Source organism: Aythya fuligula, chromosome 3 (assembly GCF_009819795.1).
Source record: "Aythya fuligula isolate bAytFul2 chromosome 3, bAytFul2.pri, whole genome shotgun sequence".
In the NCBI taxonomy this organism is placed as follows: domain Eukaryota; kingdom Metazoa; phylum Chordata; class Aves; order Anseriformes; family Anatidae; genus Aythya; species Aythya fuligula.
The window spans coordinates 45778750-45790902 of NC_045561.1; the positions used below are offsets into that span (position 1 = coordinate 45778750).

General features: G+C 34.6%; 1 protein-coding gene across 1 annotated transcript in view; it reads left to right on the forward strand.

Moving 5' to 3' along the window:
- The first annotated feature begins 3934 nt into the window (after positions 1 to 3934).
- PDE10A (phosphodiesterase 10A) overlaps positions 3935 to 12153 on the forward strand; it is a 119595-nt gene continuing 111376 nt past the window's right edge. The window contains exons 1-2 of the mRNA XM_032184611.1: positions 3935 to 3990; positions 7200 to 7328. Of these exons, the coding sequence (XP_032040502.1) occupies positions 3963 to 3990; positions 7200 to 7328 (157 nt within the window). The 5' untranslated portion in view covers positions 3935 to 3962. The remainder of the gene's footprint in view (positions 3991 to 7199; positions 7329 to 12153) is intronic.

The window sequence follows — 12153 nt, forward strand, 5'->3', positions numbered from 1 at the left end:
TAAGGAATATTTTAGATATTTTGCACAGAAAAAGAAGAAAAAAAAAAAGGAAGCAGAAAACAGAAATATGATTTTTCAGGTTATTTTCTGGTTGCATTATTATTATTGTTGTTTTCATTATTATTATTTAAAGAAAGGCTGTTGGAGACTGGCTCAAAGGCAAGGAGTAATTACTGTTACTTGAGGTTTTGAGAACATCTTGTTTCTTTTGGAATCCAGCTATGCTATATCTGGGATTGTAAACAAACAATTCAAAGGAACATTTTTATGTACCAGAATTTTTGGTCTGCGCTGTTGAATGGATAGAAGAGTTTCTTGGCAGTGAGTTGGCCAAAGCTGAACAGTGATACCCCGGACTGTTCCCAAGTATTGCTCTGGAGGAGGGCCTGGCCAGGGATGGTTTCCTGCAGGCAGTTTGCACGTGTTCACATTTCATTTTTCCGTCATAGTCATTATTGGAGGTCAGGAGAACTTACTAATATGGATCTAGGAAGTTCTAAGCCAGTTAGTTTGAGGTGAGTGAACAACCCTAGACGTATTCTGTTTATTGGTGTAGATAAGCCTATAACATTGCCTTTGAGAACCATCAGTGTTTAAGCCTGTAAAGTGAGTTTCTATGGTGCTAACTTAGGTGTATGTTGTTGCACCTGCTCAAAAAGCTCTTTTAATTAATAGTGAGTCTTACTATTTTTTCTTTTTTTTCTTTTCTTTTTTTCTTTTTTAAAGTGTTGATATCCAGTTATTTTCCAAAGAGTTGCATCTTAAAAGGAGTGCAAGATGTAAGACTGTTTTTACAGTTCCTGTCTCTCTTAAACCCTAACACAAAAATTATGAGTACTGTGGTAATTAACAAGGAAAATATGGATAGATTTATTACATGAATCTTCCTATTCCATAAGCTGGGTCCTCTGTTATGCTTCATTGTTTTATTGGTCATACAAATATACATTTGATTTGGAAACAGTCTTCATTTGCTTCAGTCTTCTTCAAAAGTTACTGTGTCACTACCAATCCTTTTAATTCTGTAGTCATAGAGGGTTTTGTTTTCTTTTTAAAGGTTCTGGACTCCTTATGGAATATTGACCCTAAGTTCTTTTTGAGAATATCCAGTGCCTGATTTCATGGATGTACATGGTTCAGATCTTGAAAAGAAGGAAGTCAATGTCAGTATTCTGGTCAACACTCTGCTTTCAGTAAAAAACACTAATTTTCAAAGTGGTGTGCAAACTGCTGCAGAGAGCATCATGACTAATATATTTGCCCACTGTCACAGTGGGTGTGGTGTTGAATTTAGTTTGCTACTCTGGAAGGCCAGCTTTACATTAGAAATGTTCACAGATGTAATGAGGTTGGTAGATTTGTGAATCTTTGAGCCTTATCCGTATCTTTGTTTTGTTTTGTTTTGTTTTTAATTGGAAAAGGATATGCGTACATATTTTTGCTGATATTTCCAAATTAGTATAAAAGAGTAAATCTGAAATCTTACTTTGGATAGCAGTTTTGAAGGCAGTTTCATTGAACTGAAGACCCACTAATCTTACAGTAAAACGATGCCCTTGCATAGCATGCCCAGCTGCAATAAACATTTCCTAATTTTCTGTTATTATAATTAGCATTAAGCTTTTTCTTCTTCTTTCTTTTCAGTACTACAGATTTTGTTTATGACTTATGAAACTGATCTCCCACTGAATAGTTGGAAATTGTAGTGTGAATTCAGCTGAGCTCTTTTAGGTTGTGCCTGATATTATCACTAATGAAATGATGGAGTTAATAAAATGTAAGCATTACTGGTAGATGACAAGGCTTGAGATCCAGGTAACCAGAAAATCAAGTAATCTGCAATATTTACTCCAGCTTTGTATGACACTTAAAACATGTAAATGCAGATATACTGGAAGTTTTTGGTGGTGCTGAGGTATTCTTATCATTTGGCTTTTAGTAGAAGTACTTGCAAAATAATCCAAGTTCTAGTTATGCGTTTGAAGCCCCAATTACCTAATTTTGGTACACAGTTGAAATAAATGAAAATAGCTTTTCTTGTAGCAGTTAAGAATCTACAAGAAAAAAAACTATTTCTCTTTAAATAACTCTACTAACCTTGCTAAATGATCTTCAGATAAAGGTTTTCTTTATTCATTTTACTTAGTGAAATGGAACATGTTTTTAAGTAACTGTCGCAGGGCCAATGAAGAGATAGAAAGTCAAACAATTGTGATAGTTATTAAACCAGACTATTTTCTGATGAAATTACCAGACTGTGGTGTTCAGAAGCAATACTGTAGTTAGTTTATGAAGACAAGAAAAGGGAAAAATCAATCCATAATTCTGTCTTCAACTGCATGTGTTTCTGACATTAAGTTCAGAGAAAAAGAAACCATTTAACCTAGCCTCTGAAGGCAAGTAAAACAAAACACTCTTTTACATGCTCCATTGAAGATCAAGGAGCTCTTTAAAAGAAAACAAATTTGAAAACCAAAACTTTGATAGTCTGGCATGAGCTGTGTCAAATTAGATAGACTGCATATGCAAAGTGGGAAAATAGGTACATGACTATTTTGTGGAGTACACCAAAACATCAGACCAAGATGCATCAGTTTATAGAAATCCTGAGGTAAACATAATTGTTTTCTTTCTTTTCTGTCATTTGATTCTGCCTTCCCACTCCTAACATCGCAGAATGAGCGTACTGCCAGATAATACTGTCCCTTGGCAGTGAAAATGCTTTTCACTGATCAAGGAATTGCCTCTGCAGGCTGTTTCTGCCCTCTGCTCGTTATAGAGCTTTGCAACTTTAAGTTCAACACAGCCTGAAATAAACAAGTTATATTGAATGAGCACAATAGCTCAAAAGCACAATAAAGTGAAAAACTTGCATAAAACCTGTCATTTATAGGAAGTCTGTCTTTCCAGTTACTGTTCAGACAAGGGTAACAAAGAAATGGATAGAACAAAACCAAGCAAGCCTTGATTTAATGTTTTCCATGCATATGCATTAGCTTTTTAAGCTTAGATGGCATGTCCAAAAAGAACATTTCAAATTGAGATCTGCAAAGAGAACCTAAACAAACATGCTGGTCAGGAAGCTGGGAGCTGCTGACCTGGTGCACACATAGGCCTAGTGGAGCAGTTCCTTTGCCTATAATTTGTTCTGAGGGAAATGAAATAAGGGTGTACTTATCTGACACGCATGTATCCTTTTGTGTTATACTTTTATTATAATTTTCATTGTTCTATCATAAATACAGAACAAATAACTAACGTGTGCATAAAACCAGGCATTAGAAAGATGTGCCAAAAAGATAACAGCATTGAAAGATGTTTTTTTCACTTAAAAATAAGCATACAAGAGGTTGTTTGGTGCGTGTGTGTGTGTTTAATTAAACAAGATGAATCAGGAAGGCAGACTCTGAAGTATAGATGGAACAAGTGGATGCTCAGCTGTGCAGATAGAAAAAAAAAAAATGGATACTCAACCATAATGTCAGATTCATCCCTTTATTTCCAGACAAAATAAGGTCACTCCAGTCATTCTGTGTTTTCTGAACAGATACATCCTAAGCTGTTGGCCAGAACTCTACCCTGTGGAATGATGGTCCTTGTTATACTACCAGAGCACTCTCAGAGGAAAAATTCATTTCCAGGAAAGGAGAATGGTGCTTCTGGCAAAAATAATGTATGATGAACTAGGGTCTGGAAGGAAACAAGGGTTATGGGTCTTAGCTTTTTCACCAGATACAAGAGGAGACATTCAGGGGCTGCATGAAAAGAAGTGAGCTTTTATTAGGTTGCTTGATCACATAAGTATGAATTTGTTACTACCTTTTTATTTAATTTTTATTTTATTTTATTCTACGTATCTATTTATCTATTTTATTGACTAGATACTTGGTGGTCCTTTCCAAACAAGAGAAGGCATCCCTGGAGTCTATGGAGCACTGTGGAAGTAGCAGACACAGTAATCCATGTCTACTAGTCCAAAAGTAGTTTTGGGTAAGGGAAAAAGAACGGAGTAGTAGTTAAATGTTTCTAATGTGAATGGATGGAGAAAAGTTTACTACCCAAAGTCTTTAAGATCAATACTTTACCTTACTAATAGAAAAAGGAATAACTAGCATTATCTTGTAGGTTTGTTTGTTTCTTTCATTTCTGTAAATAATACCCATGATAGACTGCTAGTTCATAAATTTGGGTGTAAGTAGCATTGTCATGTTCATTCAAATATTATTAATAATTCTTAAATTATTTTTTTTTGCATATTTCAGGATTAAAAGACTATAAAAGTTCAATAGAGAGGTTGACAATTTTTAACAAAAATCTGTGTACCAGAAGTTTTCAGGAACTTGTAAATGGAGAGCAAGTGTGTCAATCATTTACCATATGCATATTGTTATGTAAAAATCTAAATCTTATTCTTATGTATATATTACAATGTATGGTATATATGCCATAAAATGACTGTTTATGCACAGCTGTACTGTTGTACTCAAGCTTCTTTATGACAGTCTTTTTCCTTGAAGTATATACAAGTGTACAAAATGTTTGAGTTGCTTTTAAAGGATTATTTTCTATTAATGTTGCATTTTCTTAATGTAATAATTTGTGAAGTTACACGTGAAGTTAGAGTGTCTTATTACTACTTTGTTTGCCATGTGTTTATTTTGTTTGTTTGTTTGTTTTTTGGTATGGCTGTAGCAAGTATTTTTCAACAAACTAGGCTAAAGATCGGGAGGATCAATAAATGTGTTGTATGTAGAAAGTAGATTTAAATTATTAGTAGTATATTAAAAAAAAAAATAACCAACCAACCAAACAAACAAACAAAAAAAAAAAACAAAAAACAAAAAACAAACACCTCTATGTCTGGTTTTAAATCCTATTCTGCTTGCTTCTATCTAAAAATCTGACATTGAAAAAATACACCTGCACAGGCGTCTTTTGTGAAACAGAGCGTAATTTAAAGACTGTTGTGGTATTTCTTGTAACAGCTTCATGAATCGCTTCTTCATGTAAGGTTAATCTAGTTTTCACCCTCAGTTTGCTGGAGTTGCAGGATACCTGGAATAGCAATTAAAACCATGACATGTGGACTGAACTCTTATTCCAAAATTGACATTTCATTGGATTTTGATGGGCATATTACAAAAACACCTCCCATAAAGGTTTCAATCAAGTGTTTCCATTGAAGTTAAGGAATAAAGACTGCACACATTAGAAAGCAGAGGCTATTTTCACTTCAGAGACAAATCAAACCGTGCTGAACTTCCATTACTAATTTTACAGACTTTCCAGTTCCTTTTTTCTTAATAGAACGGAGAAGTGTTCATCTGTTCGCAGTCTAAAGACAACCTGGAACTAGCTGGCATTCTGTGACAAGTCTGTGTTGATCATTTTTCATCCCAAACTTAAGAAGCAGATAAATTTCATTATCTTTCTGATGGCTAACTGATGAATATCTTCCTTCTTTACTAATGAAGATCAGGATGCTCATTTAGCTCTCTAATTTGAGTGATCTAGATTGCAGATTTTGTGTGTAAGTGGGAACACTGATATCTGAGGCTCTGGTGATCTGGGTAGGCTGCAGCTTCTGGTGGATAAGAGAAGTCAGCGCAGGCAGCAGGGCAGGTGGGCAGTGCTCTGCTGGCAGTGGCTCACAGTTTGTGCTGTGGTGTTGCTTCATGAGTGTTTTCCTAGTAAATATTTGTCTGAGACCTCAAAGGTTACAGTAATTGACTAGCATTTAAATACCCTGTAGCTCTTTTCAGCACATTCTGAGACTGTACTAAACATAAAGTTGGAAAATTGATCTCATAGAGCATTAATGCTCTCCAAAAGAGGTCAGCGTTGTTTGGTGGGAACTTTCTCTTCTGCTGAACCTAGGCTGCATTCTGTCGTGACTTCTCAGCTGTACTGAAACAATTATGTTTATATACACACACCACGAGACGAGTATTTAGAGTCATTACAGCACTTGTTAGTCCTCTTCCCCTCGGATCTAATTAATGCTTTGTAGTTAGTATGCTCCCTTTGGGACAGCTCAAACCTTAGTCCCTCAGGGCATTTGCACTCATTTCCCATTCTCCTTTGAAAACCCTCAGCACTCATATTCCTATCCTTGAAGCTGGTGGTTTTGTTTGGTGTGTTTGTGGCGAGTTCAATCAGATTGTCACCTTATGAATTCAGTAATTTATTTATGATTGTATCAGGGATTTGAGAGTTTGACTTTTGCTTTGTTTTCTGAAGTGTGTACTGGCGTGATTTGTTTTTGTGGCAGATATTGAAAAGCCCTTTTATCTACAGTTATATTTATTTTGATAACTGAATTTGTAGGCATTGGAAGCACACATGTGGAAACGGTTTATTTTTTGAAAGTTACTTAATTAACTCCAGTATTTAAAAGCTGCACTTCGTTTTGGTGTTGCATAATAGAGTTTTGGTTGCTTTTGCTGCCACTTGCCGTGAGAATACTGAATTTGCTGCAGATCACCTTCTTCTGTCTCCTTCTTAAAGAGAGTTTCTTTATCAGTTCTCTGATATATTCTCTTGCATAACTTGCAACTGAATAATTTCAGAGTGGCCAAAGCAGAAGTCCAGATTATTTCTTGACTGCAAGCCTCTAGCATTTGCACGAGCTTGTGTTATTCTTTCTGTGCTATGATACACTCAGCGTGAGCCCATAGCTAGTTTTTCCTTCCTTACCATGTTTAAATTGTCTTTTGCTTTCACAGGAAAAATCCCAAATAGCTTTTTACTTCCCATTTGCTTTAGTCTCATGTCACTTGCTCAACAAAATTGGGTGTGGAGACTTTGTTGTTTGCTGCTGACTAGATGCATGTTTCTGTTTTTTGGAACTGTTTGTGTTTTCTGTTTCCTTTAAAAGCTGTTTCACTACTTGCCCCAGCATCCATGTTCTATATCACAGATTTCTTGTCCATTTCTCTCAGGGAATGCTTATGTGTACTCCTACAGGATACTTTTTATACAAAGCATCTCACATGCATGCATTTTGCTTCTACTGTTTATTATATGGCAACTTGTTTTATTTGATTGGCTATCATTCTCTCTAGGAAAACTATTTAAATAGGCATGTATTCAATCAGCATGTTAAACAAAAGGATGTGGATTATTACTGGCATCTGTATATTGTTTCACATGGGGAATTTTATACCAATGGCATAATCGATTAATATTTTCTCTTGCAGGTTTAACAGATGAAAAAGTGAAGGCCTATCTTTCTCTTCATCCCCAGGTACTGGATGAGTTTGTGTCAGAAAGTGTAAGTGCGGAAACTGTTGAAAAATGGCTAAAAAGGAAAAATAACAGACAGGAAGGTAAGTTTGCAATTATTTGCAGTTAATATTTAGCTTTGAACAGCTTAGCTCTTATTTTCAGATTTAAAAAAGAAATCTATTACTGTAGAAACTTGGCTGTTGTAATTTTTATATATAAGTTCCACCATTTTTTTGAAAGGCAAAAGAGGCTAATTTTTTTTTTTTTTAATCTTTTCTGCCTTTAAGCATTTCTTGTTGGAACGTACTAGTATTCATTTGGGAGGTTCAGTTTAGTATTTGTAACTCAATATCGGTATCAAACTAAAGTGCAGTATCTGTAACATTATTGTGTGTTTTAAGAACATACCATGGGCTTCTTGCATCTGAATTTGGCAAGTTTTGAATAAAATTATGTTGTACTTGAAGAATGTAAACCTCAGTAACACACAGCACTATCACAGAAGTTCCTGTTTGCAACACAATTTAAGTCAGTTTTAGACAGGAACATTGATATATAGATTGTAAAACAGTCTGTTGAATTTTTAATTTTTTTTTTATTTTTTTTTTCCTTGGATTTAGGAATAATCCTTCATTTTGACCCTTGTTTCTTCTTTAAAATGCAATTTATAATCTGGGTCAGGGATCTTGATACTAAAATTGAATGAATGATTTGGACTGCATTTCAGCTTCAAGAATCCTATATTGTTAAGTGGATTCCAGTTGCTTGAAGTTTCCTTTGTTGTTGTTGTTTTTTAGTTTTGTTTCATTTTATTTTTTCTTTGCAATGCCTGTTCAAGGTGGGGAAGGGAAAAAACCTGAAAATACATTTCTGTGAAAGTGTTCGTGAACATGCTCATGCAAATTTTTGAGCCAACTATAAAAGCAAATTAACTATTGACCATTAGCTTAGCACAGTTTGAACATGAATAACTGCAACAATTATTTTGCCCACTGTTTTCTTAAAGTTTAAAATGTCTGCTTTGTGACTAATTCTCTAAAAACTGTTAACTTAAAATCATTGAGAAATAGTTTTGTCACCTAATTCAACTTGGTGTTTGTTATCAAGTGGGCCTTTCTGTCTTCCCTTATAGAAAGCACCTTCCCTGGTGCTGGCAGTAATCATTAAGGTGTCTGTATTTATTACAGTAAAGACAGTTGTACAGACGTGGCTTTCTTAGTGTTCGATTTTAGATGAAAATAAGCAGAATTACAGTTGCCAAGTCATAAAGAATAATTTGAATGCATTTCCTTTTTAGAATGCAACAGATACGGATTAGTTTTATCTGTGGCTTTCTTTTTGGAAGATAGTCTGTAGCCAAAGAAAATGTCACTGATAGCAAAATATATTAATTTGTCACAATGCAACATTTCTAGGAAATGAAAAAAAATAATAAAAAAAATTGCTTGCTGGATCTTTAACCCAGTTTGCATTATGTCTGTACCAATTCTACTACCAAACTAATGGTGGCAGTGAGAAGTAAGAAGAGAATTGATTCTTTTGGTGTCAGCAAAGCTCTGTGATGAATTCAAGTGAATATGTACCTTAAGTCACTTTACAATAGGATTATAATTTTCCCCTTATCCCCCTTGTTTTAGAGATTTTTCAAAATGCTTTCAGATTTTTACATCAAGTAATCTGATACAGACAGAAAAATAAACCCTGTTTTTATAAGAAAGTTGTGAGGCAGGCAAAATGCTCTTTTGAGATCTTTGGCATAGTGTCTGTACTCTTATATGTTGGTGACGCAGAACAGTCATTAACCTATATGCAGAAATTGTGTACTGCCTGCTTTACAAGCATCCAGCTGTGTGTGCTTCTCAGCCAGAAGTCAGTGGGCCTGCAGCCAGGGTAATTTATCTGAATTTCATTAGCGTGAATGTAAACTGAAATGTCTGATTTGGACTTAAATGAACTAAAATTTTTCTGTGACTGAAATTTGCTGAATTAGTTCCTTCGATGTATTTCCTTTTTGCTTTTACTTTTTAATCAAAGTACCGAAAAGGGATAAGATCAGTGAATATTGCAGTACTTAGTGTATAACAAAAATTTACATTCCAAAACACCATAAATTGTGTCATCTCAGCATACCAGGTAAATCTGACATCTATCACAGTAAATGCTAGCTTGAAAGTGGCCCATGAAAGCGGTGATTTACCTGGGATTATAGATTTTATTTATTTATTTATAGCTTACTGTAGTAAACCCACACAGATAGCACAGGGACAGAACACTGTTGATACCAGTGCTTGGCTGTTCACTGAAAATCTTTGGACCATGACTGTTTTCTACCAATGAAATGCATACTTAAAACACATTCAGGTCTTGTATTGTTGCATACAGCATTTCCAAACAATCCTACTAGTAATAAACTAACCCTGAAGTTTTAAATTGTGTGTGTCCAGATCATGACTTACACAGGAGATTTGCTGAAATTGGAGCACAAAGTGGACTGCAATTGATGCAAAATATGTATTATTTTTATTTTATTTTTAAGCAACACTGACAAGTAAGAGGTTGTCTTGATTAAAGAAACAGATTTGGACTTTGTTTTAATTCTGATTTGATATAGTTTACCTATTAACTATGAAATAAGCTTGTTTACAAATTAATCCCACTTCTTGTAGTCTGTGCTTCATGCACTATAGCCTCAGGGGATATTTTATGGAGTTTATAGATCAAAAAAAAATTAAAAAATAAAATCATAGATACACAGTAGCAACAGTAGAAAGTGCCTTTGCTTGTATATCCCATCTTTCCTGGTGTGCTGGTATAAGTTATACCATTAAGTTACATGATGTCAATTTAAAGTTTAAAGGTATGTTTGTGTAAGAAGAGATTTATTTTTTTTTTCTCCAATGGACTTTAAGAGTATCTGCAAGCAGTTTTTATTTTTCCAGATGCTCAGATATAGTACTTGCAAAACTCACAACATGTCTTACTTTTGTCCTCTTCCATGTCATTCATGCACAAGTAACAAGGTGACTGTAATAAGAGCTGTAAGATTACACAAGTTTCAGGCCCACAGTTTTCCAACAAATTTCTCACAAAAATATTTACTGACTCCAACCTTAAATATATTATTCAAAGCTTCACTGCAACAACAATAAAAAGATCCTAAACACATTGATTGTAACCAGGCGAGCATTTTTTACAATGATAATAGTAAATTTAACAGGTGTCTTTCATACGGTTAATGGCCTTTCTGTATAGAAAAAAAGGGCAAACTGTACTGACACATTTAATTTCTACACGGAGAACTATATCATATCTTGCTCTGTGGGAGCTGAGGTATCACTTCTCTAAGCAGATGGCCCTAATGTTTTTAAGGTGGTGGGTATCAGGCACAGAAGAAAAGAATGATACTGATACTGGCAGCTGAAGGGACACAGCTTCTGTCCCATTTTCCTTTTTCTCAGCAAATAAAAAGAGTATTGAACATCTCTGAATAAATCATAACATTTAGAATGGTTTCCTTGGATGTTGATCTATATAGAGAAGATATTCCAGATATTTTGGGTTTGTGATTAAATTTGGTATTCCCTTGTCAGATAACGCTTTTGTTAAGGTTTCAAAGCAATTGCAGTGAGTAGTACTTTGGATTCAGATGTTCTTAATTTTATAAAAAAAAAAAAAAAATCTTTATTTTTGAATGTTTTTGTTCTCGTCTAAGCCAAAAATATAGCTGTTTTGAAAAATTATGTAATTTTTACAAGTGTAGAATAGTGTAATAGTTTACAACTATTTTAAAAGCAAATTATTGCACTGATTCCAAATTAGCAGTTCAGAAGTGACTATCAACATTATTATGTGTCAAAGAATGTGAAAAAAGGATTTTTATAACTCATGCATGAAGACGATTATAAATACTTGCTCATAGTGGTGGAAGAATATAATAAACCTAGGAACCTTTTAATTTAGTCCAGTCTGTGTTATTCTGGACAAATGTGATCAGGGATTGTTGCCAACAGACTTTATGCGGAAGACATTGTAAATATTAGATAAATATAAAACCTGAAATTTCACAAATGATCGTATTTATTAATATGTTCATTAGTTAAGTTTCAAAAATGGTTGGTAATGCTTGCAATTTGACTATAGTAAAGTATTTCCAATATAGAAGGAGAAAGGATCACATTTGTTTGCTTGTCTGTGCTGTGTCACTTAATTTTACATTTCTAATCTTTTTGATGAGCATATTGTAAGAAAAACATAGTGAACTCCACAATTGCTTCTCTTGGTAGGACATTCAACTCTGATGCAGACTGAAGTTTCCACAGGAATTTATGTGGGTTTCTAAAATTACTGCATTGCATAGGAATCTGTGGCTTCAGATTAGTCTCATTCACAGACACTCCTGAAGTGTCACAGGGCTTCTCCATGAGGCTAAATAAAAACATCCCGGGGCACTGTATCTTCTGCCTGAGTGTCCAGATCTCTACTGGGAGGAGTGCATTTGTGGAAGAGAAGAATAAAGATTATGGGAAGCTGTCATTTTGAAATATCCTTCTCTTTGCTTTTTTTGTTATACTCATGTCTGCTATTCGTTTTTTGCCCCCCCCCATATTTCCATACAGCAACATCCACAAAGTTTTGTCCTGCTAGTTCTAGACCTTTCTTTCTGGTCTGTACTTTTGTTTTCTTGGCCACTTCTTCCTCTCTCTACTCCAGAGACTGGTTCATCAAAGCACATGGGTGTGTGCTTAATTATTGCTGGATCTGGACATGTCAACAACTTTGTACACTGTTTTCATCCAAGAACACTTGCCAAAAACATGTAAAGCTATGTATAAGGGGAACTTAAGGTGCTTTCATACCATACAAATGCTGTTCTTATGTAATTCTTGAATACATTTTTTTTAATTGAAACATTTTATACAAATTGGT